This window comes from Brachionichthys hirsutus, chromosome 15, assembly GCF_040956055.1.
Source record: "Brachionichthys hirsutus isolate HB-005 chromosome 15, CSIRO-AGI_Bhir_v1, whole genome shotgun sequence".
In the NCBI taxonomy this organism is placed as follows: domain Eukaryota; kingdom Metazoa; phylum Chordata; class Actinopteri; order Lophiiformes; family Brachionichthyidae; genus Brachionichthys; species Brachionichthys hirsutus.
The window spans coordinates 5,099,135-5,124,249 of record NC_090911.1 but is presented as its reverse complement, the minus strand read 5'-3'; the positions used below and the strand labels follow the sequence as shown (position 1 = coordinate 5,124,249).

Genomic DNA, 25,115 nt, shown 5'->3' with positions numbered 1-25,115 from the left:
CAGCTGCTCTGCTTGTGTCGGAAAAAGGCGAGGCTGTCTTATAAAGCAATCACGGGCATTTTGCCATGGATCATATTTCCATGAAGGCAACTCACCTTTGCACCTCACCTCATCTTTCTTTTTTCCCTCTTGATTTCCACAACTTCCACCCACCCCTCCTGCAAAATTCAAAGAGAAAGCGAAATAGAGACGCAGCACGCTTGTGATTTCAAGAGAAATGTCCCATAAGAGTAATATGAGAAGTTAAATTCTTGCTGGAAATGCATTTATGTGAGAATATGAAGCTGTTTAGTCCCGTTATTCTTCAATTACTTGTTCTTATCTCTTATCCAGAAAGGTGTGCTGTGGAAATCATGGCATTCATGAACTGCATTTAAAGCTTGGGTGAGAATAACAGACATTTAGATGGACTCAGACAATGCTTCTGCTGAGAGGCAGCTGTTCAAATGCATCCTGCAGAAACACGACGCCGTATTTTCAAGATGGGTGCTAGCTGGCATAAGATTATGTTGAGCCTTATTAGCAGCAGATCAGATGACTGATTCTGCATTTAAATCTTGCTCTTACACTGACTGTCACTTAAAGGCTTATAACAGATATCAGTTATCGCTGGTGTGGGGATGAGCTTTTACTTTTCTTTCATTCACACAACTAATTTTAGTATCATCAGTAGACCGCACTAAATGCAAAGAGCAAATAAATGAATGGATGCGCCAAAACATCCTTCTGCTAAACATTGACCAAACAGAGGTGGTCGTTTTTTGGACAAAAAGAAGAATGATCACAAACAGCAAATAAAAGCCACTAGTCAGGCCAGACATCTGGGCGTAGTAATGGACTCAAACCTGCCTTTGGCAAATCACATTAAAACTGTTACGAACTTATCTTACGATCATCTGAAGAGTATTTCTAGAATTATATTTATTATTTCTCAACTCTCAACGGGACCTGGAAGAATTTTTCCAAGCATTTATTGTCAGTCGCTTACATTTCTGTAACAGTGTCTGTTAGAAAGCCCATATTATTTCAGTCGACAATTGTTCATTTCTGACATAAATCGTCACATATCCCACGTTCGTGAACGCACCATAGTTCTCCGACGCCTTTGAATGCACCATATCTCCGTGTGCAGCGTCGGAGCTGGAAATTGTTTCACTTTCCACACACGGAACAATGCCCTTTTACCGTGGCTTGTCTGTCTTAACAGATAACGTTTACTTCCTTCAGTTCAGCGCTGTGCATACATGCCGGAAGACCACAGCCAAATAAAACGACCTTAAGTTGGACATCTGTATCCGTGTCCTTTAATGGGGACACTCCTCCATCACACCTTGCCACTCTACACCACCAGCATTCCCGGAAGACAACCCTCTCTTCCTTTTATGGTCCTTCGAGCCGGAGTAGAGTATCAATCAAGGTATGGAACCCACAGATATCCAGCATGAATCTGAAACCCAACAAACTTCGCAGAGAGAGCGACACCCTCCAACCTACCTGAATGACTATGTGGTTGCAACTCTCCCTTCAATGGGACAAACCCACACCACACAACGGGCTCCCTCGTCCCAACAGTCACACAGTAGGAAAACATGCTCATCTCTGAGGAGCTCCAGTTCCAGGTCCACACGGTCATCCCACTCAACCATGAGCAGGTTCCCCACACATGTTCTCTCTGAACTGGAAACAGCTCAGCTCGAAGAGCGAGCGAAGGAAATGGAGCTTCAAGAGTTACAGCAGCAAATGGAGGAGGATCAACACGTTGAAGGTGAATTTCAGCGGCTTCGGACTCAAGCTAAAGAGGCCCAGCAGTTACAAGAGGAAGCCACTAGAAAGCAAGAGTCATTAGCCAGACAGCTGGAAAAGCGACGACAGCTAAAGAAAAGTGTGAACGAGCTGGAGCTAGCTAAGATGGTTACTTCTCTCCTTAAAGAGAAAACACAGGAACCTAATGACACCAAACCTTCACCATGTCCATCATATTATGGCGAGGTAGGCCACCCTGCGTCTCCGTCCGCAGTGACTCCAACCCAGCCTCCAGAACCTGTGGCCCAATCCCCAGTACTCCATGCAGTATCGCCACCATCACTCAGCGCGGCGCCACCCTCAGCACCTGCAGTGAGTCCAACCCAGCCTCCAGCACCTGTGGCCCAATATCCAGTACTCCATGCAGTATCGCCACTATTACTCAGCCCGGCGCCACCCTCAGCACCTGCAGTGAGTCCAACCCAGCCTCCAGCACCTGTGGCCCAATATCCAGTACTCCGTGCAGCATCGCCACCACCACTCAGCGCGGCGTCACCCCAAGCACCTGTAGCTCCAACTCCAGCCCTACGCGCGGCCCCGCCTCCGGTGCAGTATTCATCACTTCCTCCACTGCTACATTCGGCTGTTCCCCCTGCAACGACCTCACGTCCCGATCATCCATTTCACCACCAATCCAGTTCAGCATTCACCTACCCAGCCCAGACAGCATCATGCTTTACGGCAGCTCTGCCTCAACCAGGCCCTCTTCAGCCACAGGCAGCCTTCTCATTCAATACCTCATCCTATGGCATTCCTAAACCCATTATTCCCTCCTTCCAAAGTGGTAAAGAAAGCGACTTTACTTTACTGAAGATGGCGCTCGACAACCTGTTGAACAACCAATTGCACCTGAACGAGCAGTACAAATACCAAGTACTCCTTGGACACCTGAAGCTACAGAGTGCGCTCCAGCTAGCCAAGGCCTACATGCACGATCCAAGGCCATACACGATGGCCATGCAGGCTCTGCAAGACAAGTACGGTCAACCCCGTCAGCTCGTCCAAAGTGAACTAGGTGCTATCCTGAATGCCCCAGCCCTTAAGTTTGGAGACTCTGAAGCATTTGATGCATTCGCCTTATCCATCCAGTCGCTAGTTGGCATGCTTAAGACCCTAGAGGGACAGAATGGCTACGAACTAAGATGTGGATCTCATGTCGATCGATTACTAAGTAAAATGCCACCAAGCTATCGTGACGGGTTTGTGGAATACTGTTTAAACCAAGGTATCCTTCGGACAGGTACTGACCTAACTTATACTTTACCTGATTTGAGCTCCTGGCTACAGATGAAATCTCAAGCCAAGCGCATAGCAGGTAGAGCAGCTTCACTCTATGCTCATGAAGCACCCCAACCACCGAAGAAGGACTATCGTCCCTCTTACAAACCAAAGGAGAAGCCAACTGCATTCCTCCTCACTTCCAGTGATGACCACAACTTCAAAGGACGGTCCGCACCCCTGAAGTCCTTATCCAAACCCAAACCATACTGTCCCCACTGCAACAATACAGAGCATTTCCTGAGTGCCTGCATAGAGTTCAAGAAACTCAACACAAACCAGATTATGAGGTGGTTAACGGACGGACAGCGGTGTTGGAAGTGTGGACGATCTCACAAGCCTGAGGTTTGCACCCTCAAGAGACCTTGCAGTACCTGCAAAGAACAACATCTGACGGTACTCCATGATGCAGCCCAGCAAGCCCAAAGGAGTGTGCTCATGGTAAACACTCCTACCGCAAAGGTGTACCTGGATAGACCAAATAGATCTCCCAAGGTCATGCTTAAGGTTGTGAAAATTCTAATTCATAACCAAGACAGAGTACTGGAGACCTATGCAGTACTAGACGATGGCTCGGAGCGAAGCATCATCTTGCCACAGGCAGTGCAATGCCTGAAACTTCATGGACAGCCTGAAACACTTACTCTTCGAACCGTGCACCAAGACGTAGTGCAGCTCCATGGTGCCTCAGTTGCCCTCTACGTGTCTTCCCCGCTCAAACCCGAAGAGAAGTACCACATACGTCAGGCATTCACGGCCGACAACCTGGGATTATCAGAACATTCCTACCCCGTGAGAACCCTGCAGCAGAGGTATAAACACCTCCTCCGCCTACCTTTGCCCCTCGTAGACCATGCTCAACCCCTTCTGCTCATCGGGTCTGACATGCCTCACCTGCTGACACCCATAGAGCCGGTGCAGCTAGGCCCACCAGGAGGACCCATTGCAGTCCACACCAAGCTAGGTTGGTCGCTTCAAGGTCCCACCAGTATCGACCAAATTCCTGCGTCCGAACAGCAGTGCCTGTTCTCAGCGACAGTCTCACCCACCTGCGAACTCCTCAAGAACGTTGAACGCCTCTGGCAGATTGATACACTGCCTTATACAAGTGAGAAGCAGGTGACCCGATCGAAACAGGATCAGCAAGCCTTAAACCTGCTCCAGACATCCACTTCCAGGGTCACAGTTGACGGAGTCCATAGATACGCCACACCGCTGCTGCGCAGAGCCAACTCCATCACCCTCCAAGCCCCTATGGAAGCAGTTCTGCCAAGTCTTCGTAGCACCGAGAGAAGACTCGCCAAAGACCCACAACGTGCCGAGGCATATTGTCAGGAGATCCAGAAACTAGAGAAGATGGGCTACATAGCCGTGGTGCCACCCAAGCTAGCTACATCAACCCCAGAATCCTGGTTCATACCTCATCATATGGTGCGGCACAACGGTAAACACAGAATTGTCTTTAACTGTTCTTTCCAGTATCAAGGGAAGTCCCTCAACGACCTCCTACTCCCTGGACCTGCCCTAGGTCCATCATTGCTAGGCGTCCTTATTCGGTTTCGACAGTACCCAGTCGCAGTGAGCGGTGACATCAAAGGTATGTTCCACCAGATACGGCTTCTACCAATTGACAAACCAGTTCTGCGCTTCATCTGGCGAGATATGAAGAGGACAGAAGCACCAAATATCTACGAATGGCAAGTCCTGCCATTTGGCACCACATGCAGCCCATGCTGTGCTATCTATGCCCTGCAGCGGCACGTTCGTGACACAAGTAAGTCCAAGAGTGATCTTGTTGACTGCGTTGAGCAGTCATTTTATGTGGATAACTGTCTTTACAGCACCCACACAGAGGAGGAAGCAAAAACCTTCATCGAAAGCCTGCGAGAGCTGCTCTACACCGGGGGCTTTGAGATACGTCAATGGGCCAGTAATGCTCCGGCTGTCATGGAAGACCTTCCACCAGAAGCCAGATCCGAAAACAGTGAGTTATGGCTTTCTCAGTCCAGCACGGACCTTCAGGAACCAACTCTCGGGTTGCGTTGGGACTGCATCAATGACGCCCTGAGGTATAAGCATAGACCCGCGGAGCAAACCGAACCTACTTTGAGGAAAATCTATCAAGTACTCGCCTGTCAGTATGATCCACTAGGCTACATAGTACCATTTACTACTAGAGCTAAGATTCTTGTCCAAGATCTTTGAAAGGAGCAAACCGGCTGGGATGACCCGATCCAGCCACAGAGCCTGCGAGACAGATGGTTCGCTTGGGAAGGAGAGATTCCTGACCTAGTCCAGATGGAACTTCCCAGATGTTATGCACCAGTGTCTGCGGACTCCCCAACCTCAACTAGAGATCTCCACATCTTCTGTGATGCCTCTGAGAGAGCGTACGGATCTGTTGCTTACCTACGGACAGAAGATGGACAGAAAAGGGTCCATATCTCCTTTGTCCTGGCTAGATCGCGTGTAGCACCTAAGAAGCAACTCTCCATGCCTCGGTTAGAGCTGAGTGCCGCTCTCACCGGTGCCCAACTAGCCCATCTACTCCAAGCCGAGCTGACCTTACCCATCAGAATGGTCACCCTCTGGTCAGACGCCACCACTGTCCTTCACTGGATCAGGTCAGAATCCTGCAACTACAAGGTTTTCGTTGGCACACGGGTAGCGGAGATTCAGAGCCTTACAGATGTGGAAAACTGGAGGTATGTAGAAAGCACGAACAACCCTGCTGACGATATCACGCGGGGCAAGACATTGAAGGAGCTGTCCCGACCTCACCGCTGGCACCAAGGCCCTGACTTTCTGCGTCACACCGAGGATCAATGGCCGAACAACCGATCAGTCTACCCAGAGCCTGAGAATAACAAACTGAGGAAACCCTCCTTTTGTGGACAGGTGACTGTTGACTCCTGCCCTCAACTCCCTGACGTCAGCATGTTCGCCACATGGAAGGAACTCTTACAAGCAACAGCGCAGTCCCTACACGGGGCGGCCGATCCAAGCTCTAACTCGCCAAGTGAAGCGGCAGATTACATCAAAGCAGAGAATCTCCTCTTAAAACAGGCACAGTTAGAGTCATTCCCAGAAGAGGTGAAGGCGCTCATCTCTGACCGACCCCTATCAACCTCCAGTCGTTTGGGCTCCCTATCCCCAGAACACGATAGGGACACAGGACTCCTCAGAGTCGGGGGAAGGTTACGAAGAGCGGAGCAGCTAGAGCCAGACACCATCCACCCGGTCTTACTAGACCCAAAGCACCCTCTTACCAATCTTATCATCCAGGCCTGTGATGAGAACCTTCTGCACCCTGGACCTGAAAGAGTCCTGGCAGAACTACGTCGTCGGTTTTGGATTTTACGAGGGAGGGAAGCAATTAAGAAGTATCAGAGTCACTGCATGCAGTGCCAGGCATGGCACTACAATTGTTCATTTCTGACATAAATCGTCACATATCCCACGTTCGTGAACGCACCATAGTTCTCCGACGCCTTTGAATGCACCATATCTCCGTGTGCAGCGTCGGAGCTGGAAATAGTTTCACTTTCCACACACGGAACAATGCCCTTTTACCGTAGCTTGTCTGTCTTAACAGATAACGTTTACTTCCTTCAGTTCAGCGCTGTGCGTACATGCCGGAAGACCACAGCCAAATAAAACGACCTTAAGTTGGACATCTGTATCCGTGTCCTTTAATGGGGACACTCCTCCATCACACCTTGCCACTCTACACCACCAGCATTCCCGGAAGACAACCCTCTCTTCCTTTTAGTGTCCTTATAAAGGTCATTAAGGGTTGTAAATGGACTTTTTAAGTCCTCAGTATTTTTTGTCGTCGTGAACTATTTTATTCCGCTCATGTCTATCTGTCATTTTGTTCTGATGTGTTGTGCAAAGCACATTGAATTGCTTTGCACGTGATTCAAGACAATACTTGGCATTACTCTTTATCTGATGAAACATGAAATCAGACTTGAAGTGACCCTCCTTTAGTCATATCACGATCTGACAGTTGAGCAGCGTTGCGTTGAAAACTCTTTTCAGTGCTGTCGTATTGCATATCTACCCAAATCTCTTTATTTTGATTCCAGAACAAAGGTTTCCCCTTCACTGAGAATTTTGTTGAACACTTTGTGACTGATATTAATGAGATTTGAGCGCCTCAGGAGACATCTGATAGGACTGTTCACTGTTTATACTCTCTCATCCAAACAGAAGGAGCTCAATGAGGCATTTCAGAACCGAAGGCCGGTCATTTTCATCTCCTTTACCTGCAGAATACTGGCGGTGATCATTTGAGCAATTTACCGGAATTCTACTCCAGAGCGCATGAGGGAGAAAATCTTTCTTCTTTTTTTTTTATGTACTGCTTCTTCTGAGTTACCACCCAGAGAGGAAAGCAGGTCACATAAACACAATAACTCAACTGTTATTGTGCAATCCTTTTCTCTTTCCTCGCTTGTCGTGTAGATTTGATTTGAGCAACACATGAATAATATTTGAATGATTGTTGGCAAAACGGCCTGAAACTCGTAAAAGAAATTATAGGGTTGGCAGTGATAATGACTTTTCCTGATTTCCTGGTATTGGTACATTTGAGATATTTCTTTGGATTAATGACAGTGAATATTTGTCAGGGGTTGATGGTCCACTGACAAAGGCGCATGAACGGGAGCTGTGTGAAGACAAAGTGTTGTCTCCAGCACTCCTTTCAGTCAGTAAGACGTGTTCTGTCCTTTGCTGCTGCTATCATTTTGCATGCGTGTGAAAGAGGACATTAATCAGGGTGGTAGGAACTTTTGCTTTTGCGCATATAATACACGAAGGCTGCAGTAGCGATGATGACAGAGCTATCGCTAATACTGTTCACTAATACTGATTTAACATTTAATGTGAGGGAAACAATTCCAGGACTGAGTGTTTTAATTATTGTTTAACTATTTGTTTGTATATTTCCCTCCGCCGAGGCGAGGCTGAGGTTATGTACCGGTAATCGCTGGTGCTTGTCTGTCTGTCCGTCCGTCCGTCTGTTATTAAGATAACTCAAACGATTCTGGACGGATCTTGATGAGATTTTCAGGAAATGTTGGGAATGTTACCAGAAACAGATTATTAGATTTTGTTGATGATCCAGAATAGATATTTGATTCTGGATCACTTTGACATTTTCATTAACATTGCAGTCAATGGAGCATCAAAATGTGTTCCTCAATATCTCGGTTGATTATTGACCGATGTTTATGGAATTTGAAACAGTCATGTAGGGTGGGGGTCTTCTATCTCACCACCGAATTTCACATATGAAAACTTTAAGTTTTCCATGACAGTGGTGTTGGTAAATCAAAACGACTCACACTATCTTTATTATGTATTTATTTATAAACACAATACCTTCATCATGTTCTCCCTGTGTCTGCATGGGTTCTCTCTGGGTTCTCCGGCTTTTCTTCCACCACCAAAAACATGTCATTGAATTGACTTGGTGGACCTTTCTCTGTCGCACTGCGATGACCTGGCGACTTGTCCGGTCTGTCTCCTGCCTCTTTGCCCCTAGTCAGCTGTGATAGGCTCCAGCGTGACCCGGATTCGGATAAGCGGCTGAAGATGGGAATAATCATTTATTGTGGGCAGAAATAAAAGCTTCAAGTATTACAATCATATCGGCATTAACATGTAGAGAAGATTCAAGTCTACCAGGTCTCTCATGGACTCATTGAACAGGAATAAAAATAAAGGCATAAACATTTTTAAACTTCTATGCTGAACATGGCTACATAATAATCTTTGGGGATGTACCGTCCGCCATCCTATAGTGATTAGTCCATCACATTGTTGCACCCAGTGCTATCCAGGAGTTATGTGTGCTGTGTTCAAAGGACACTGCTTAAGAGATTACATCAAATGCTCTTCCAATCAACAAACACACAGCTGGATTTTTGTAAATGCTTGCATCATAAATACCCTTGTTTTTCTGGGATTTATCGTCAGGTTTGTTCAGAAGCAGAAAGAAGCGTGCAATTTAATGTTGTATTTCGGAGATGGTCTTGCAGTGCAGAACACAACATCCCTGCATTATAACTGAAAATCAGCTTCCTCTGTCTTTGGAGGATTCAGAAATTAGGAAGCCACTTTTTTCATTATAGCAACACTTACAGTCTATTTTTTAGCTTGTTTGATAATCTACCATGCAACACAGAACAATCATCCCACACAAAACAATAATGCATAATCTTGCTGGAATGTGTTAATAGTATGAACGTTAATGCAGTTTTCCTGGCCTGATACCCATAAAGACTCATAAAGACTCACTGATTTACAGAGGACATTGGTCACGGCTGGGATATGAGAAAAAGTGAAACTGTTGTGGCTGAAAGCGTAAGCCAAGCTGCACTGACAGATGAGGGCCAATCTGTAAACACAAGCAGTGGCTTGTTCAAGATTTGCCTGAAGGAAACTCTTAAGTGTGACTCATTCAGAAATGTTTTGGTCGGTATTGTGTAATGCAAGCTCATGCAAAATATGTTTTAATCTTCGTTCCTCAATAGTTGAACTAAAGAGGGAAACAATTGGTTTTTTCCAGCATATAACTGTAGTAACTTTCTGAATCTTGAGTCATTTCACATACATTTGTGTATGAGCTATTTTTAAAGGTCAATAACTAAGTCATACTACAATTAGAATTATTAGTTTTGATTATATCAAGATAATTATATTATTAGCTATGTATTTATTATGGCAGGCTCATTTTCTATTGACCAAAAAACAACAACAACACAAAAAAACACCATAACAGAATTTAATTTCCAGAATATATTTTAGTAGACAAATAAGTGATAATCCATCAGCCATGGAGCAATATTAAATGAAACAGCATCAGTTACAAATTATTATAAAAAATCACTATAGTGTTGTGTTGTGTTTGCTTTGTTTTGTTTTGTTTTGTTGTGTTGTGTTGTGCCACATTGTGGAATATGAATGTGAATACAATTATTTGCACATTTTGAATATTTGCATTCAACGGAATAGTAGAACAATAAACAACACGGTACCTTGAGTTTAAATGAGGTCACATAAAAATGAACAGGCTTTGGCAGACAGTTCTAAAATTAACATACATAACGTGGAACCTGCCTCAGAGCAGTTTTACATTTCCGGTAGAGCTTTACATTGTTGTTCGCACTCTGGTGGCAGAGGAAATGAACTGCAGTGGCTTGAGGTGAGCGTTTCATGAAAAGCACCAGCTCACATATATTATATAAACGACAAGCGTCTAAGCAGGTGGCCGCCATGGGTTTTGTGAAATTGATTGGTTTTGTGGCGTTCACTGTTCAATTCACTTCATTTTTATTTCTATAGCACCAGAACAGTTATCTCAAGGCATTTTACAGGTGTGATGATGATAATGAATATATTTAGATAGAATAGAATAGAATGTTGGCATACAAGTACATTCAAACAGTAGCATGTATTACAGTACAGTGAAACATCCTGTCTAAGAGGAGCATTTCAAAAAAGCCCCTGCGGTCTTGTTTCTGTTGAAAGTCCTTTGTACATAAATCATCGACATTTAACAATACAAATAAAATAAAAATAAATTACTCCACAGATGTAAAATAACAATAAATTAAAATTAAAAAGACGCATAAGCAGGGAAAGACGCAAGAGCAAGACCTTTGGTGATGGAGGCAAGGAAAAACTTCCTTTTAACAGGCAGAAACCTTGGACAGAACCTAAGGCTCATAGTGGGCGGCCATCTAGTTGAGCTAGAGAAAGACAGAGACAATGAGGGAGAGACAAGAAGGAGAGTCAAAAAATTATTTTATTTTTATTTTTTACACTATTGCCAACTTTTTACTAAACCGTCCAAACAAACTACATTTCTTTTTTTGGCCTTACTTCAATTGGCTGATTCCCATAATGGACATCTGTAGACTATAAATAAAGCTCAGAGAACAAAATGGCTGTTGTAACATTTGCATATGATGTATACATCATATGCAAATGTTACAACAGCCATTACAACAGGCTTGAACCTTTAGGAGGTTCAAGCCTGTAAATATTTTCATTGTTTGGCAACACCTGATCACTTTGTCTATACATTTTGACATGATGGGTACAGGAGAGACACAATTTTAATTTTAATGCATCATTAGTGAACTATGCTTTGTAACATTCATACCATTGGCAGTCATACCAACTTCCTAAAGCACCTACACAGCAACATTTCTGAGAAAACAGAACAAGTGTTGTGTTGAGAAAGTGTAGAAATGTTTGAACAGTATATTAAGTGCCAGATAACCTGTCAATGTTAGGAATCAATAATAAGGCACAGCGAATTACAATCAAGTAGCTTATAGACTATGTGTTTAATGTGTGCTATAAATGCAACGTCAAATGCAATTTCACCTGTTATCAATAGAGGCAGAGGTTATGTAATGTCACCGCTGCTGGTTTGTTTGTTTGGCTGTTTGTCTGTCTGCTACCAAGATAACTCAAAATGTTATGGGTGGATCTTTTTTAGGAAATGTTGGGAGTTTTACCAGGAAAAATGTATTACATGTTGGTGGTGATCCAGAAGAGATCCTGGATTCTGGATCATTTTGACATTTGACAGTCAATGGAACTTCAAAATGTGTTCCTCAATATCTCAGTTGATTATTCACCGATGTTTATGGAATTTGACACAGCCATGTAGGGTCGGGTCTCGGCTCTGAATTTGATCTGGATTGGAGCTGGATTGCGGATACCGTCGCAATGTTTCTAAAATGGGGGCACATTTAGCAGGATTCTGGAAAAACCTGCTGGATGGATCTTGATTAAAAATAAATAAATAAATCTGAAGATGGCTCTTGGTCTAACTTAGATCCCATAAAACTTTGAGAGCGCTACGGATACCTGTCTGGATACAAATAAATTCAGGATCTTCCTATTTATTTCGGTTATAGGCAATGTTCCCTCTAAGGTGCGCTCGTGCGTAATTACGCACAGCTGATACGGTCTTCGCGCAGCCTGATGAGAATACATTCTTTCTGCCCGTGCTCGGGGGTCGCTCGCCCGCGTACACGGCGGCAATGCGGCCTGACAACGCTTCTGCCTCAACTTGTGTTATCTGCGCGGTGGGTTGTGGGTGTGTGAGTGTCGAAGTAAAATGGCGGACTTGGCAAACGAAGGTGAGTAAGTGGCAGTATGAGAAAAATAATACAGATACTGTTCAGTTCTAAAAGGTGCCTTTGCATTGCCTGCATGTTTAGTAACAGGAACGAAGCGGTTTCATTGCGTCCTAATTGTGAGTTCGTGTAAATTGCAGCTTTGCGGCGTTCACATAGCTACAATGTTAGCAAACAGGCTAACAATGCTAACGTCAGGGCTGTGGATAATACCTGGAGTGCCACGGAACGCCCTCGAAATGTTGCCTGTCACTAGCTGGCTTGACTCCTAACGCTAGCATCCATACTATTTATAGTTGGTCGTTTGTGTTCGCTTAGAATGCAGTGAGAATAAGCCTAATGATTACAAGACCAAAGATGCAATGTACCGGGTGCTACGAAACCAAAATATTAGCGGTTAATGTTATCAAGTTATCTTTTGGTTATAAGGGAAACGCTTACAGAATAGCAATCTAGTCGTTTGTTGTAGGTCTTCTTGGCGTTCATTTGGGCGCGTAAAGAAACGCTTCAGCCAATGTTTTGGTTGCAATTCTGCCTGAGTCATTTTTTGATGTTACGACATTTTATAAACTGCTCTGGTCGTCAATAAAAAAAATATAAGTGCCATTACAGAGATGACTCATGCGGGATGAGAAGCATTAGCAGGCTAACTTTAGCTTGTAAGCTTAGCTAATGTAGGTCCGGGACTACGGGGAACAACCGGTGGATGGGACTATTTGCTGGAACGGGTCATATTGAAAATGCTAGCTAGTTAACATAAGCCGGGAACAGCGATCCGTTACTTGAACCTTGAATTACTATCAGTGTTTCACGCTGGAAGTGTCATATCAAGTTGTTATAACTGACTGTGATTCAGAGACCTGCAAAGTTTGACGCAAAATATAGGTCACAGCACTTTCTTGTTTAGTTCCACTGAACGCCTTTCATGCGTAAACGTAATAGTAATAGCGGCGATCGGGGACGTCGGAGGTGGTGAACGTGGGTCCGGGAAGCAATCCTGTCCGTGCGTTCTCGGCATTTTCTGCGGTTTGCCTTTACGCTCCTGCAAGGCGCTGCTGTAATGATGCTACACCTGCTCAGGGTAATAGGCCCAAGTCAGACGGAGGAAAAACCTTTGTGTGGGGACATGATAGGATTATACGTTTTACTGCTGTGTGAAGGCAGGCGCACTAATTGGTAAGGCGAAGGGCCTGTTGTCACCTGGCGATTGCTGTTCTTGTGTTCTCGTGACAGCAGCAGTATCTTTGGTGAGCTAAATAGAGTTCCTGTGTTGTATTATACAAGTAATCTGTATTTGCATAATGTCTTCCCGTTTTTTTGTTGTTGTTGTTTTTTTTACAGTTGTGATGCACTTTATCACTTGTGTCGCCACAGTTTTCTTTTTTGGGAGAAAATCTAGGCCAAGATACTTAATTTCTGCTGTAAACTTTATAGAAGAATCAAACATTTTTGGATAACTACCTCATGTCTTGTTTTGACAGACAAGCCTGCCATAGTGCCACCTGTGTTTGTTTTCCAAAAAGATAAAGCACAGAAGGTAAGTTTTTGTCATTCCAGTATTCCTTGAAACCATTTTTTTTTTTTTTTACTATATGGACTAACTCTCTCCAAAGATTTTGTCTGGAGTGAATTACTAATATACTATATACTAATAACTAATATTACATCTTGCGTGTAAATTGCAGCTTTGTGGCATTCATCAGTCATAAAGGGGCCTGACACACACTATCATGCAAAATGTCTAAACAGGCTAATCAGTTCTTAGCCTGTTTACGGACTTGAACACTTAAATACATCTTGCTTGAGTTGATGAAACCTTTCCCCATTATTGCAGCTCTAGACACGTAGGCCAGTAAAGATCAGTCGAGTGTTTTTTGTTTTGTTTGTTTGCTTTATTATCCGAATGATGACTTATCTGTTGGGGTGAAAACAAATTGTGTTTTGTTACAGCGATCTGCAGAGGGTTCAAGCGCAGAGGATGGAGAAGGTATTTCTAAATTTGAAACGTGTTACTTCATCTGTATCTTCCTCATATTTAAACTGAAATATGTTTATTTTTATATATCATTTTCAGATTCCGATAAAGATGAGGGAAGCTATTTTCCCCCTGTGAAAAGGGAACGAACCTCCTCATTTCCACCCCCACATACTGGTAAGGGAATTTGGTGACTAAACATTTGTTTTGATTTGGTTCTTTTTTGTGGCGTACACTTTGTGGTGCATACAATGCCCTACAAAAGTGTTCAAACACTCAGCTAAATCATTCATTTTACTGGACAACACATGAACATTAATATATTTCAACATGTGAGTTTACCACAATATTACTTCTAATGGTTTACCTACAAAAAATAATTTGACACACCACCATCGTATGCATAAGCTGTGGGTGGGACAATCCTTGAGACAGTCGTGACTGCAGAAGTAGCTAATAGCAAACAGATATAAATGTACAAATCATTTTCAATCTTCGAATCGCATAAAGAAAATCTTATTAAACAACGAAAGACCCATCGTACCATTTGGACACTGTCAAATTGAGCTGTCGCTTCAGTCCAAGCAAATACAGTAAATAGTAAATATACAGTAAAAGAGGCGTGGCTGCACCAGAACCAAAGTAAGACAGGTTTACATTGGTCATGTGTCAAAATGCAGAATATCGGTCGAGCCCTACACAAAATATCGTACAATTGCCGTGTCTCAATCATCAACTGAACAGAAGAGCATGGCCAGTGCAAGCCTTGCACATCACGGAATGTCTGCAAATAACAAACAGAAGTGATGGGTCTGTTATTAGGAATGTTTCTCATTACATCAAATCAAATGTACGTATGACTGCTTAAAACGAATTGCCCTCCGAGGGACAAGTCGATAAAAGTGAAGTGAAGTGAAAGTATTCTCTGATGCAGCAAATAAAGTAGGAAGAAAACTGAAGACAAGAAAATCACAAGACTGAAAAGCCTCTTAACATCAGGCTTATGTGCAAGCAGGGCTCCAAAGACTAGTTTGACAGTCTGCTCTTCTCATGCGTTTTTATAAAGCTGATTTTAACATGTCCATAGATTTGTGATTGGCAAGTTCTTCCAGAACATCCGCCATGATTATTTAATAAACCCCAGCATTAGTAAATGGCTTGTTTAACTCCAGGCAGCATACAGAGGCCCACTTGTTGCCCTCTCTTGTTTGCTGAAGTTCATTTAACGCTCCTGCAGACAGAGTATTGAGATTTCAAAGCAGCAATATTCCTATGACGATTATTCAGAATAGAACTCCTTGAAGCTTGCATGCATTGTGTTGTTGTGACGCATCAGATTATATTCTTTAGCGACTGTTGTGTGGCAAATAAGGCACAATACTCACCACATTTCAAACGTACTTATCAATCCATTGTTTGTCGAATCTGCTGGGTTTTTTTGCATCAACTTTCTGCTGAAGGCTTTTTCAAAATGCCATTTTTCCTGTTTTTTAATATGTTCAAAAGGCTCCTCCCAGTGTTCTTTACAAATGATTACGCTGCATGTGGCAGAGCTGGGCAGCCGCACAAATATGACATCTAAAATATTGCTTTCACTCCCTAGTGACTTACTGCATTGCAGGAAATAAACATCTGTTAATGCTGACAAATACTAAAAATACTGTAATATTTAATTATATAGTATATAGAATCAGATTTGAAAAAGTGCCATAATGTTCCAGACGCACTTGTTGTCTTTGGTAGAAAAATATAATTTACAAGCTAGTGTTTTTAATTATGGTTGCTTATGAAATGCTAGATGAGTTCCCATGTCTAAATTGATCATTGGCTTCTTACGCACATTTTAGCAAGTAAAATCGCTTGTTTTGTGTTTGTGTGTTTCACGTTAGAACACAGTTGCTTTCAGGCTTGTTTCTATAGACCCGGTTGCTTCTTTGTCTTGTGAAATCTTAAAACGCTGGTCACCATGGCACCCTTTATTCTGAATGTACATCATGATTTTATGCTGAATCCCCTGTTTGAATAATGCCATTTGAACCTGTGACTATTTTATCTCATCTGAGTGCTGAGAATAAATTGTGTGCTTGAGCATGCCCCTATAAAGTGTCTAAAATCACCGATGGCGTACACAGTGATTTGTATGCTGAGTGCAATGCCTGTCCGCTGTTTGCAGTTCCCAAGAACAATGTATTCATGCCCTCAAGTTTCTGCCAGTCACCAACTGGGAACTCTGACTCTGAGACAGGTGAGGCATCTAGAACCATAGTTTCTCTTCACAGTCTGCTGGAAACATCTTTGTTTGTGGTTGTCAAACGTTTTGTTTCTGCTGTTTATTACGATAACAACAATAGTTTAAATGAGGAAGTGCAGTTACAGGATATACGGCAAACCAAATTACCCGGATATGAACACATGATTGTGAAATATAATATTAAAGATGTAAGAGCAACTATGCCACAGTGGAGATCTGTATATATGTTCATATGGTTTATCTGCAATGACGCACTATATTGCCAAAAGTATTCGCTCAGCTATCCAAATCATTGGATTTGGGTGTTCCAATCACTTCCGTGGTCGCAGGTGTGTAAGTCGACAGCTACGGTCCTCCAAGCTTCATGTGATCTTTAGATTAGCTCAAGAGCAGTGCATAGAGAGCTCCATGGAACGGGTTTTAATTGCCGAGCAGCTGCATCCAAGCCTTACATCACCAAACAATACAAAGTGTCGGACGCAGTGGCGTAAAGCACGCCGCCACTGGACTCTGGAGCAGTGGGGACGAATCACGCTTCTCCGTCTGGCAATCCAATGGAAGAGTCTGGGTTTGGCGGTTGCCTGGAGAACGGTACTTGTCTGACTGCATTGTGCCAAGTATAAAGCTTGGTGGAGGGGGGGGGTTATGGTGTGGGGTTGTTTTTCAGGAGTTGGGCTCGGCCCCTTAGTTCCAGTGAAAGGAACTCTTAATGCTTCAGCATATCAAGACATTTTGGACAATTTCATGCGCCTGACTTTGTGGGGACAGTTTGGCGATGGCCCCTTCCTGTTCCAACATGACGGTGACCAGTGCACAAAGCGAGGGACATAAAGACATGGATGAGTGCGTTTGGTGAGGAATAACTACTGGACTGCACAGAGTCCTGACCTCGACCCGGTAGAACACCTTTGGGATGAGTTAGAGTGGAGACTGTGATCCAACATCAGTGTCTGACCTAACAAATGCACTGCTGGAAGAAAGCTCAGAAGTTCCCCTTAACACACTGAACCCTGTGGAAAGCCTTCCTAGAAGAGTTGAATCTGTTGTAGCTGCAAAGGGTGGGCAGCCGTCATATTAAATCCTAGATCGTCTGCGTGTGACGGCAGATGAGCGAATACTTTTGGTAATATCGTGTGTGTTCAGGCTAGGGGTGTGCTATATGGTTGATCTGCAATGATACGTTGTCGGTTATTTAAACTTCCTAGCTGACATTATCAAGTCACTTTTTTTCTGATAAAGTTGTACTGCTTAGTATTGCAGAGGAAGAAAATGAATAGTGTGTGATCACTTTTGCTCTAGTAATTATTAAGCAATTACACAATGTCTGTCTTGTGCCTAATTTGAAGTGAAAATCTTCTGTCGTGTTGAACGTTTTGTTTCGGATTTGATTGGTTTAATTCTCGACTCGACTCCTGTTACAGTGACTCCGTGTGAGCTCCGTAGTTAGACGTTCAAGTAACGCTAATTTGGTTAAATGGTTACACTTTTACGCTGCTCAGCTGGGTCGAGTCCGTCTCCCTGTCCTAATGTCATCAGAAATATATTGGCCGGTAAAATGAAAATATTAAGCAGGGAAAAAAGAGGATTCAGCATTGAGTGCTCTGTTTTGTTTTGTTTTTTGCTTTAGTGCTGATAAAGGCTGGGCCATGTCAGGCTAAAAATGCCGCTGAGAGTGGGGGTCAGGGAGAAAAAAGATCAGGGGACCTAGAACCTTTAATTTTATAGAGGATCCACAAGGGCAGCTGAGAGGTTGGGCCCTTTGGTTCATATGGTTAATATATATGTTTTTTAATGCCTGCCTTCTCTTGTGCTCCGTACCATCAGAGGAGAAGCCTGTGGGATTCCGTTTAAAGCCACCAACTCTCATACATGGACAAGCTCCAAGTTCAGGTTGGTGGATACGGTCGATGGTCTCTCTCTTGTAATGTGTTATCACATTGACTTTAGAAATATAATGAGCAAGGTTTATACTGTCGCAGGTGTCCCGAGTCAGAAACCCAAGGAACAACAACGCAGCGTCCTCCGCCCTGCAGTTCTCCAGGCACCGCCTTCAAAATCACATATAGAGTCTAGTGAGTACAACTAACCATCACCAGGTTTATTGGATATTTTTCTATTAAATATTCTTCATCATTATTATTAAAAAAAAACAAATTATATGATGATTCATTTAACATTGTATATTCAGAGTCTGCATAGTGCAGAAGTGCATTTTCATCACAACTAAATTATCTTTGTCATTTCTGTCGATTCATTTAGATTCCAGTTGTGGAACTAACGGTGTGAAAAAGTCATCGGATGAAGCACCAGAGACTCGGTCCCTCCTCACAAACAACACAGAGCACTCGGTCGCCCCGGCCACGCCAATGGTCAGGAGTAGCTAAGTCTACGGATGTTACGATATGAAGCCTGATATTTGAAAAACAATGACAGTCAGTTCAGTTGAGCTGAGACCAATGCATCAACAAGTAATGGAAAGACCTAAATGTTTTTGGGGGGCTTTTAAATATTCCTTTCAAGTAATGCGTATTGATTCTGTAATTGATCAAATCATATTACGATGTTGGATGTTAAAAAGCTAAACTTATCGGAAGTCATAATCTCAGCAGGGTTAACGACATTTTGTACGTTACCCTGGATCATTTTTATGCGTTTCAGAAACATGAAAATGAGGAAGTTGGAGCAAGTGGTAACAAAGACGGAGGTGGAAGAGAGAAGGAGACAGACGTAGCAATATCTTTCGTCTTCGGTCAGAATATCAAGGACAGAGCAAAGGCGAGTTGTTTTTCCTTTCCTGCTGCACCTCCTTGACAAAGTTGGCCTGTAAAGGTGCAAGTGTGTGACGAACAGAAAAAACACTCAATTAAAGGTGTCCGGGTGTGTGTGTGTGTGGGGGAGGGGGGGGGGGGCATTCACTCATTTCAGAAATACTCTGAATTATCAGTCACCTTGATATAATTCAAAATGAGCTCCGTTTACTTTTGTATGCTATATATTTGTGTTGCTGCGTTTATTATTTCAAGCCATTTTGCAAACGTGTCTCCGAATTGAACTGTCTTTCAAATAGTTGGAAGAGAACAGTACAAAAGACAAGTCAAAGGATGGTGTGCCACCGGGCTCTCAATCAAAGGGCACAAATTATTTCTTACAATGCATCTGTACACCAAGGTAATGAAATCATCCTTTTGAATGTTTTATAATCAACTTGATGTTCGTTCATGATAAATGTTCATCAACTTGCCAATTTTTCTTTTCTGCCCTTTCAGTTCAAAAAATACCACAAACAGTACAGAGAGTGGGGCAAAATTTGTGTTTGGGCAGAACATGTCCGCACGAGTTCTGGTGAGTCAAAGCAGCCTTTTGAATAGCGAGTCTCTCGTCTGCCACGTTGCAAAGACGCTTAATTATTGTGCGTTTTTGGAAATTGATTGATCTTTGTTGTGTTTTCAGAGTCCCCCAAAGGGCGAGTCCACAAATGAGGAAAATAACGACAGTACAGCTGCCCCTGCTTCCGAGCCCTCATCGCAGGAAACACCCCCAGAGAAGGGTACAGACAAAAAGCCCTGCTGATTCTTGAGAATTGTTGTTGTTTTTCTGCGCTGTCTTCAATAGTGAAATGAGAAACGTGGGGCAGTTGAAGAAGCAGTTCAACATAAAAAGACATTAAAACACAGTTGCCCCTGGTATTAGTTTAGTTGGTGTTTAACGGTCCGTAAAGAGAGGTCTGTTATTGGAGAAGCACGCCAAATGCCGCCAGTGATTCATCACTAGTTTCCTGTAATATCGTTTTTATGCCACTGCTGGAAAATTATAGGAATGAGAAGAAACTCTTGAACGCATGCATCCGTTTTTGGTTAGTGTACAAAATGTCACCGTTGTGTGTGTGTGTGTGTGTGTTATCTCTGCAGCAAACAGTGTGTCAGAGTCTTTGGAGGAATCCGCAGCAGCTTACACCAAAGCCACAGCCAAGAAGTGCGTCTTAGAGAAAGTAGATGTCAAAACTGGAGAGGAATCAGAAAGCAACGTTTTACAGGTACTGTCTTAATCCGGCGCACGCTCTCAATAAACGTGACACTAAACGGCTAAATTCTTGTCACTCTTTTACTTCAGATGCAGTGCAAGCTGTATGTATTTGAAAAGACTGCACAGTCGTGGATAGAGAGGGGTCGAGGGTTGCTGAGGCTCAACGACATGGCTTCGACGGACGACGGCACACTACAGTCCCGTCTAGGTAAGCACACCTGCATAAATGTCTTGGGGATGAAATAGTATACGAATGAAAGAACTGTAAACGATGCGCACCGTTTCAATTTATTTCTTTGTGATTTGAACGTTTGTGTCAAATGGGACAGCGAGGTCACTTAAGTTTAAAAAAAATAATACAAATGCTTAATACAAGGGAGACATTTTTCTGTAGATCTGGGGCTGTAATGTTTAAATCCCCGGAGAGAATTAAAGGGGTAGAGGCCACGGTCTTTGTTTTTGATCATGTACAATTCCCCGTGGCGTAATTGACAAAAGAAATGAGTCTGTGGCGTTAACTCGGCTGCCGTTGGTCTTTCATCCAGCAATGCTTTCCTCTACTGGGTTTATGCACCCAAGTCACGCTCCCGCTGGAACACGCCCCCTTACTCACAGAGTCTGCCCAAATCCTGCTTCTTGGTGACCCGGTAAACATGAGAAACTATGAAAGTGAGAGCAATTTAATTTAAATCCTGTTCATCTAATTTATTACAACATCTCACTTTGAACACTAGATGGAGCCCTTATCCGTGCCACATTTTATGAGGCAGAGATATTGCAGCACATGTAATGAGGGCTTAATTGAAGACTACCATCTTTTTTTTTTTACTTTGTCACCCTTGCTTTCATGACAGGATCATAAAAGTTGGCCTCACCAATATGTTCATGCTGATCAAACATAATGATCGGAAGGATGATTGCTGAGCTATAGATGCAGAACTGTCCATTTTATCTATTTGATTTTTCATAACAATGAATGATGAAACAAGATAATTCTGATCTGAAAATAAATGAGACTGGCTGCACGATGTCTTAGCAAAACTATTCAGCAAACACTAAGTTAGAATTATGCGTCAAAATAAACAGACTGTAGCTTCCTTAAAATTTCAAGCGGTGTATCATATTCGCTTCTGGAGTTCAGGTTGATTCCACTTCACATCCATTTTACCACTGATACCCACAACCTTCACAGCGTGTTTTACCATTAGCTAGCTCTGGTCTTGCAGACTTTGTATCACATTCATGCTATGGATGGCATAAATGTCCTGCAGTGACCAAACGATACTGAGACCCGGAGCATGTCACGATCGTCAGAACTTAAATCAGACTAACGGGTAGAACAGACGGACATTTCTGCTACGTCACCGATGAACCGTGAGAACAGTTGGTTTCCTTTTTCTTGTCAGCAGCAGCAACGTTGAATGACAAGTAGTTCATTGCTGCTTGTTTGTGTTGAACAACTTTCAGTGATGCGGACCCAGGGAAGCCTCCGGTTGATACTCAACACTAAACTTTGGCCCCAGATGCAGGTGGATAAGGCCAGTGAAAAGAGCGTACGAATCACTGCCATGGACACAGAGGACCAGGGGGTCAAGGTCTTCTTAATATCGGTGAGCACCAGTAATGTTGTACCAGAGCTTTGGCATTCTGTGTACTGGTATGTTGTAATACTTCAGTTAAAGGGTTTATTTAACACAACGTTTGTTTTGTCCCCAACATAAACATGATGAGACTGTAGTCATCGGTGTATCACTCTGTCCGTTATCATGCGCTGTCTGGCCAATCAGTCATCAAATTGATCTTGATAAATCATTGTTCCTTTTGATATATATATTTTTTGTGTGCAAATCTTAGTTTTGTCCTTCCCATGTGAAGATGATCTTAATGTGACTGGACACTAGCCGCCATCTTCCACGCATCTATCTCAAAGAATATACATTACTGTAGGCGTACTGAAGGGCCGGAGGATTTGTCCTTTACGCATTCATTTGTTGTGCAATTTTTAGGGGCATTTCAGGGGGGAACGCTGTGAGATGGATTCTGTTTTAGTTATCACGAACGTTTGTGACACGCATGTGGAGCCTCGGGCTGAGCTCCACAGCTGCACTGGTCTCATGTTGATGCCAAAGGTGTAATTTGAAAGCCCGAGTGTTGATTCTTTACCACTTTGATGTGGTTTAGCGATCTCTCCCTCTGTGTCTGCTTTCTGCAGGGTAGCTCTAAGGACATTGGTCAGTTGGCTGCAGCATTACATCACCGTATCTTGGCTCTGAAGAGCAGGGCAGATCAAGAGCCAGAGATCCCGGAAACAAGCATCCCTGAGGCCGAGGTACCGCAGTCCAACGAGGATGACAGCGATGAGGAAGACCATGCCTCTGCCTCGGCTTCAGCCCCCACTCCTGCTACGAGTGGGTGATTTTTAAATCGGTTCCTTTTTTTTTGTTTTGTTTTACAACTCGGCTCACAGCAACTGGGCCTGCAGGCATTGTGTTTCTGTGCATTCATCCCATTCCCACGAATCCAATATGTTTAGGGAATTCTTTCAGATGTTTAACCGTTAGACCGGTGGCCATCCACCTATCAGAAGGTTGATTATTGCATCTCTCTACATGTTGAAAAATCCCAGAGGAACACGCGAGCCCTATTTTCTCCTGTATCAATGTAAGGGCCGCCCACCGCTGTTCAGACTGGTTCAATGAGATGGTTTCCATGGGAACAATCACATAGAGCTTATTTTATCTGGCTTAGCTTTTATGGTGAAAGGTGGTCATCTTTAACGTATAGATTTAAAACAAAACGCACCTCTCCTGGTTTACCGAAGGAGAACCTCTGTCAGGTCTGAAAGTTCCACTGTAAAATGTGTCTGGAATTAATTACTGTCAGCCCAGGGACAACTTACATTTAGTGATTTGTTTATTTAACTTATTACCTTTCGTTCTATTCATTGTTTCGATATTCCCTGTTTTTACACTGAGCCACAAGAATGACGTGATTTCTTTGGTTTCCTGTTGATTTGTTTATGTATTTGTATTTTATTGCTGCAGTACCACCACTTTATTTTGTGATTGTTCATATTCCGAACAGATCAGCTACAAACGCTTGTCAAGCCGCTGTGCCCTTCTCCCTGCAGGTAATTCAGAGGGAGGAGAGGGCCAGCCAGCAGGAAGCACATAGCGTCACCCAGCCTGATGAGATGCTGCAGTTGAGGCATTTTGCTGTAGGCATCTCCATGGACACCCTTTGACCAACACGGGTCCTCCAGACCAGTACTTTTGGATCTTAGAAATCTAGCTCCAGGAAATAATCCCTTGTGCCGGAGTGTCTCACCCAACTCGTGCAGTTCATTTTCTCTGCATTCAACGTAATATCTGGAGTCGTTTCTTCCCCGCCTCTCCCCTGTTGTGTTTTATTTTTGTTTTCGAGTATTTTTTCCTCCCGATAGCAAAAATAAAGACTTCAAAGCTTTGGTTTGGGACTTTTTCTGCTCATCATATTGATGAGTGTAAGGGTGTTTTCCTCTACATTTTAAAGTATGGCACATGTTAAGACTGCAGTTTCTACTTTGGGATCTTTTTACTCACTCTCCAATCGTACCTCTGGGACCAACACATCCAGAGGAGCTCCATTCAGTGTATTTGACTTTTCTTCAGTTTAATTCTACATCAGATCCAGCCCCATTCCGCTCAGTCCATGCAAATGTACCGGTAATTTACTTTGAATGGTCATTTTAATGAGGCATCTCAACACCTATGTGCTGTTTGTGATGGCTAGCCAAGACCATCTAAATTGTCATAAGTTACATTTTTCCTATTGACCTAAGTCCTACTGAATAAAGTAATGGAACAATTTAATTTCTGCTGACGTGGGTTATGTGAGGACAAAAGAGCAGAAGTGTTTGACTCATTTTTCCTCCCCAAACGAATGTGTTGTTAGGCATTCACCTTGTTAATTTGGTTTTTTTCTTCTTCAAAATTAAGATCATTAAATCAGTTAACATTCTGCATGTAACTGTTTTCGTTCTCTCTGTTTCAGCATCCCAATGGTTTAATGTGTTGATACATAATTTTTTTTATTTTGGAAATATACAGTTTTAACCATTTCCTTTTGGGAAAACATTGCAATGAAGATTTAACTTCATGCGTGGAGAACTTGAGTGATAACTGTAATACTTTTTTTTTTGGAATGTCATGTACATTTGAATATATCATTTATTAGTGCACCATGTTTTCTCATCTACAACTACCCCTTTACAAAATAAACCATTTTGGACTGTCAACTGAGATTTATTTTTCATATGAAGCAAGATTGTCTACAAAGATCCTGAAAGGCAAATATCAGAGCTAGATGTTGGAAAGGGTTTCATATGCTTTGACATTTTCTCTGTAGCTGTATTAAATCAAAGAAAGAGGTTTGGCTGTTTTGTATTTGAGTGTTGCGTCTCGCCCACGGGTAGATGTACGCTGGACCCTGACTGCTCTGCACTTCTGCACATGAAGCAGCAAACACAAGATCGTGGTTGTTTTGATGCATGTACCTCTCACAATGCCCTGACATCATCATATACACCCAAACTGCAGTCGCCAAAGCCGACTCCTTATCTGCTTTTATGCAAAGCAGA

General features: G+C 43.0%; 1 protein-coding gene across 1 annotated transcript; it reads left to right on the top strand.

The window, feature by feature from the left end:
* Window positions 1-12,218: 12,218 nt before the first annotated feature.
* Window positions 12,219-24,899, top strand: ranbp3b (RAN binding protein 3b). The gene is made up of 17 exons (XM_068748692.1): window positions 12,219-12,251; window positions 13,730-13,785; window positions 14,199-14,235; window positions 14,323-14,400; window positions 16,397-16,468; window positions 18,299-18,364; window positions 18,454-18,546; window positions 18,734-18,843; window positions 19,133-19,249; window positions 19,542-19,642; window positions 19,741-19,816; window positions 19,925-20,021; window positions 20,383-20,507; window positions 20,585-20,705; window positions 21,965-22,107; window positions 22,710-22,905; window positions 23,628-24,899. Exons 1-17 carry the CDS (start codon window positions 12,230-12,232, stop codon window positions 23,669-23,671), a joined length of 1,554 nt encoding a protein of 517 aa, XP_068604793.1. The 5' UTR covers window positions 12,219-12,229; the 3' UTR covers window positions 23,672-24,899.
* The last annotated feature ends 216 nt before the right edge of the window (window positions 24,900-25,115 follow it).

What these genes read in the sequence shown, in the direction of transcription:
- ranbp3b (XM_068748692.1), top strand. Translation starts at nt 12,230, where the DNA reads ATGGCGGACTTGGCAAACGAAG. An exon ending in ATTTCCACCCCCACATACTG is followed by an intron (nt 14,401 to 16,396) that starts GTAAGGGAATTT and finishes CGCTGTTTGCAG; the next exon opens with TTCCCAAGAACAATGTATTC. An exon ending in TCAAGGTCTTCTTAATATCG is followed by an intron (nt 22,108 to 22,709) that starts GTGAGCACCAGT and finishes TGCTTTCTGCAG; the next exon opens with GGTAGCTCTAAGGACATTGG.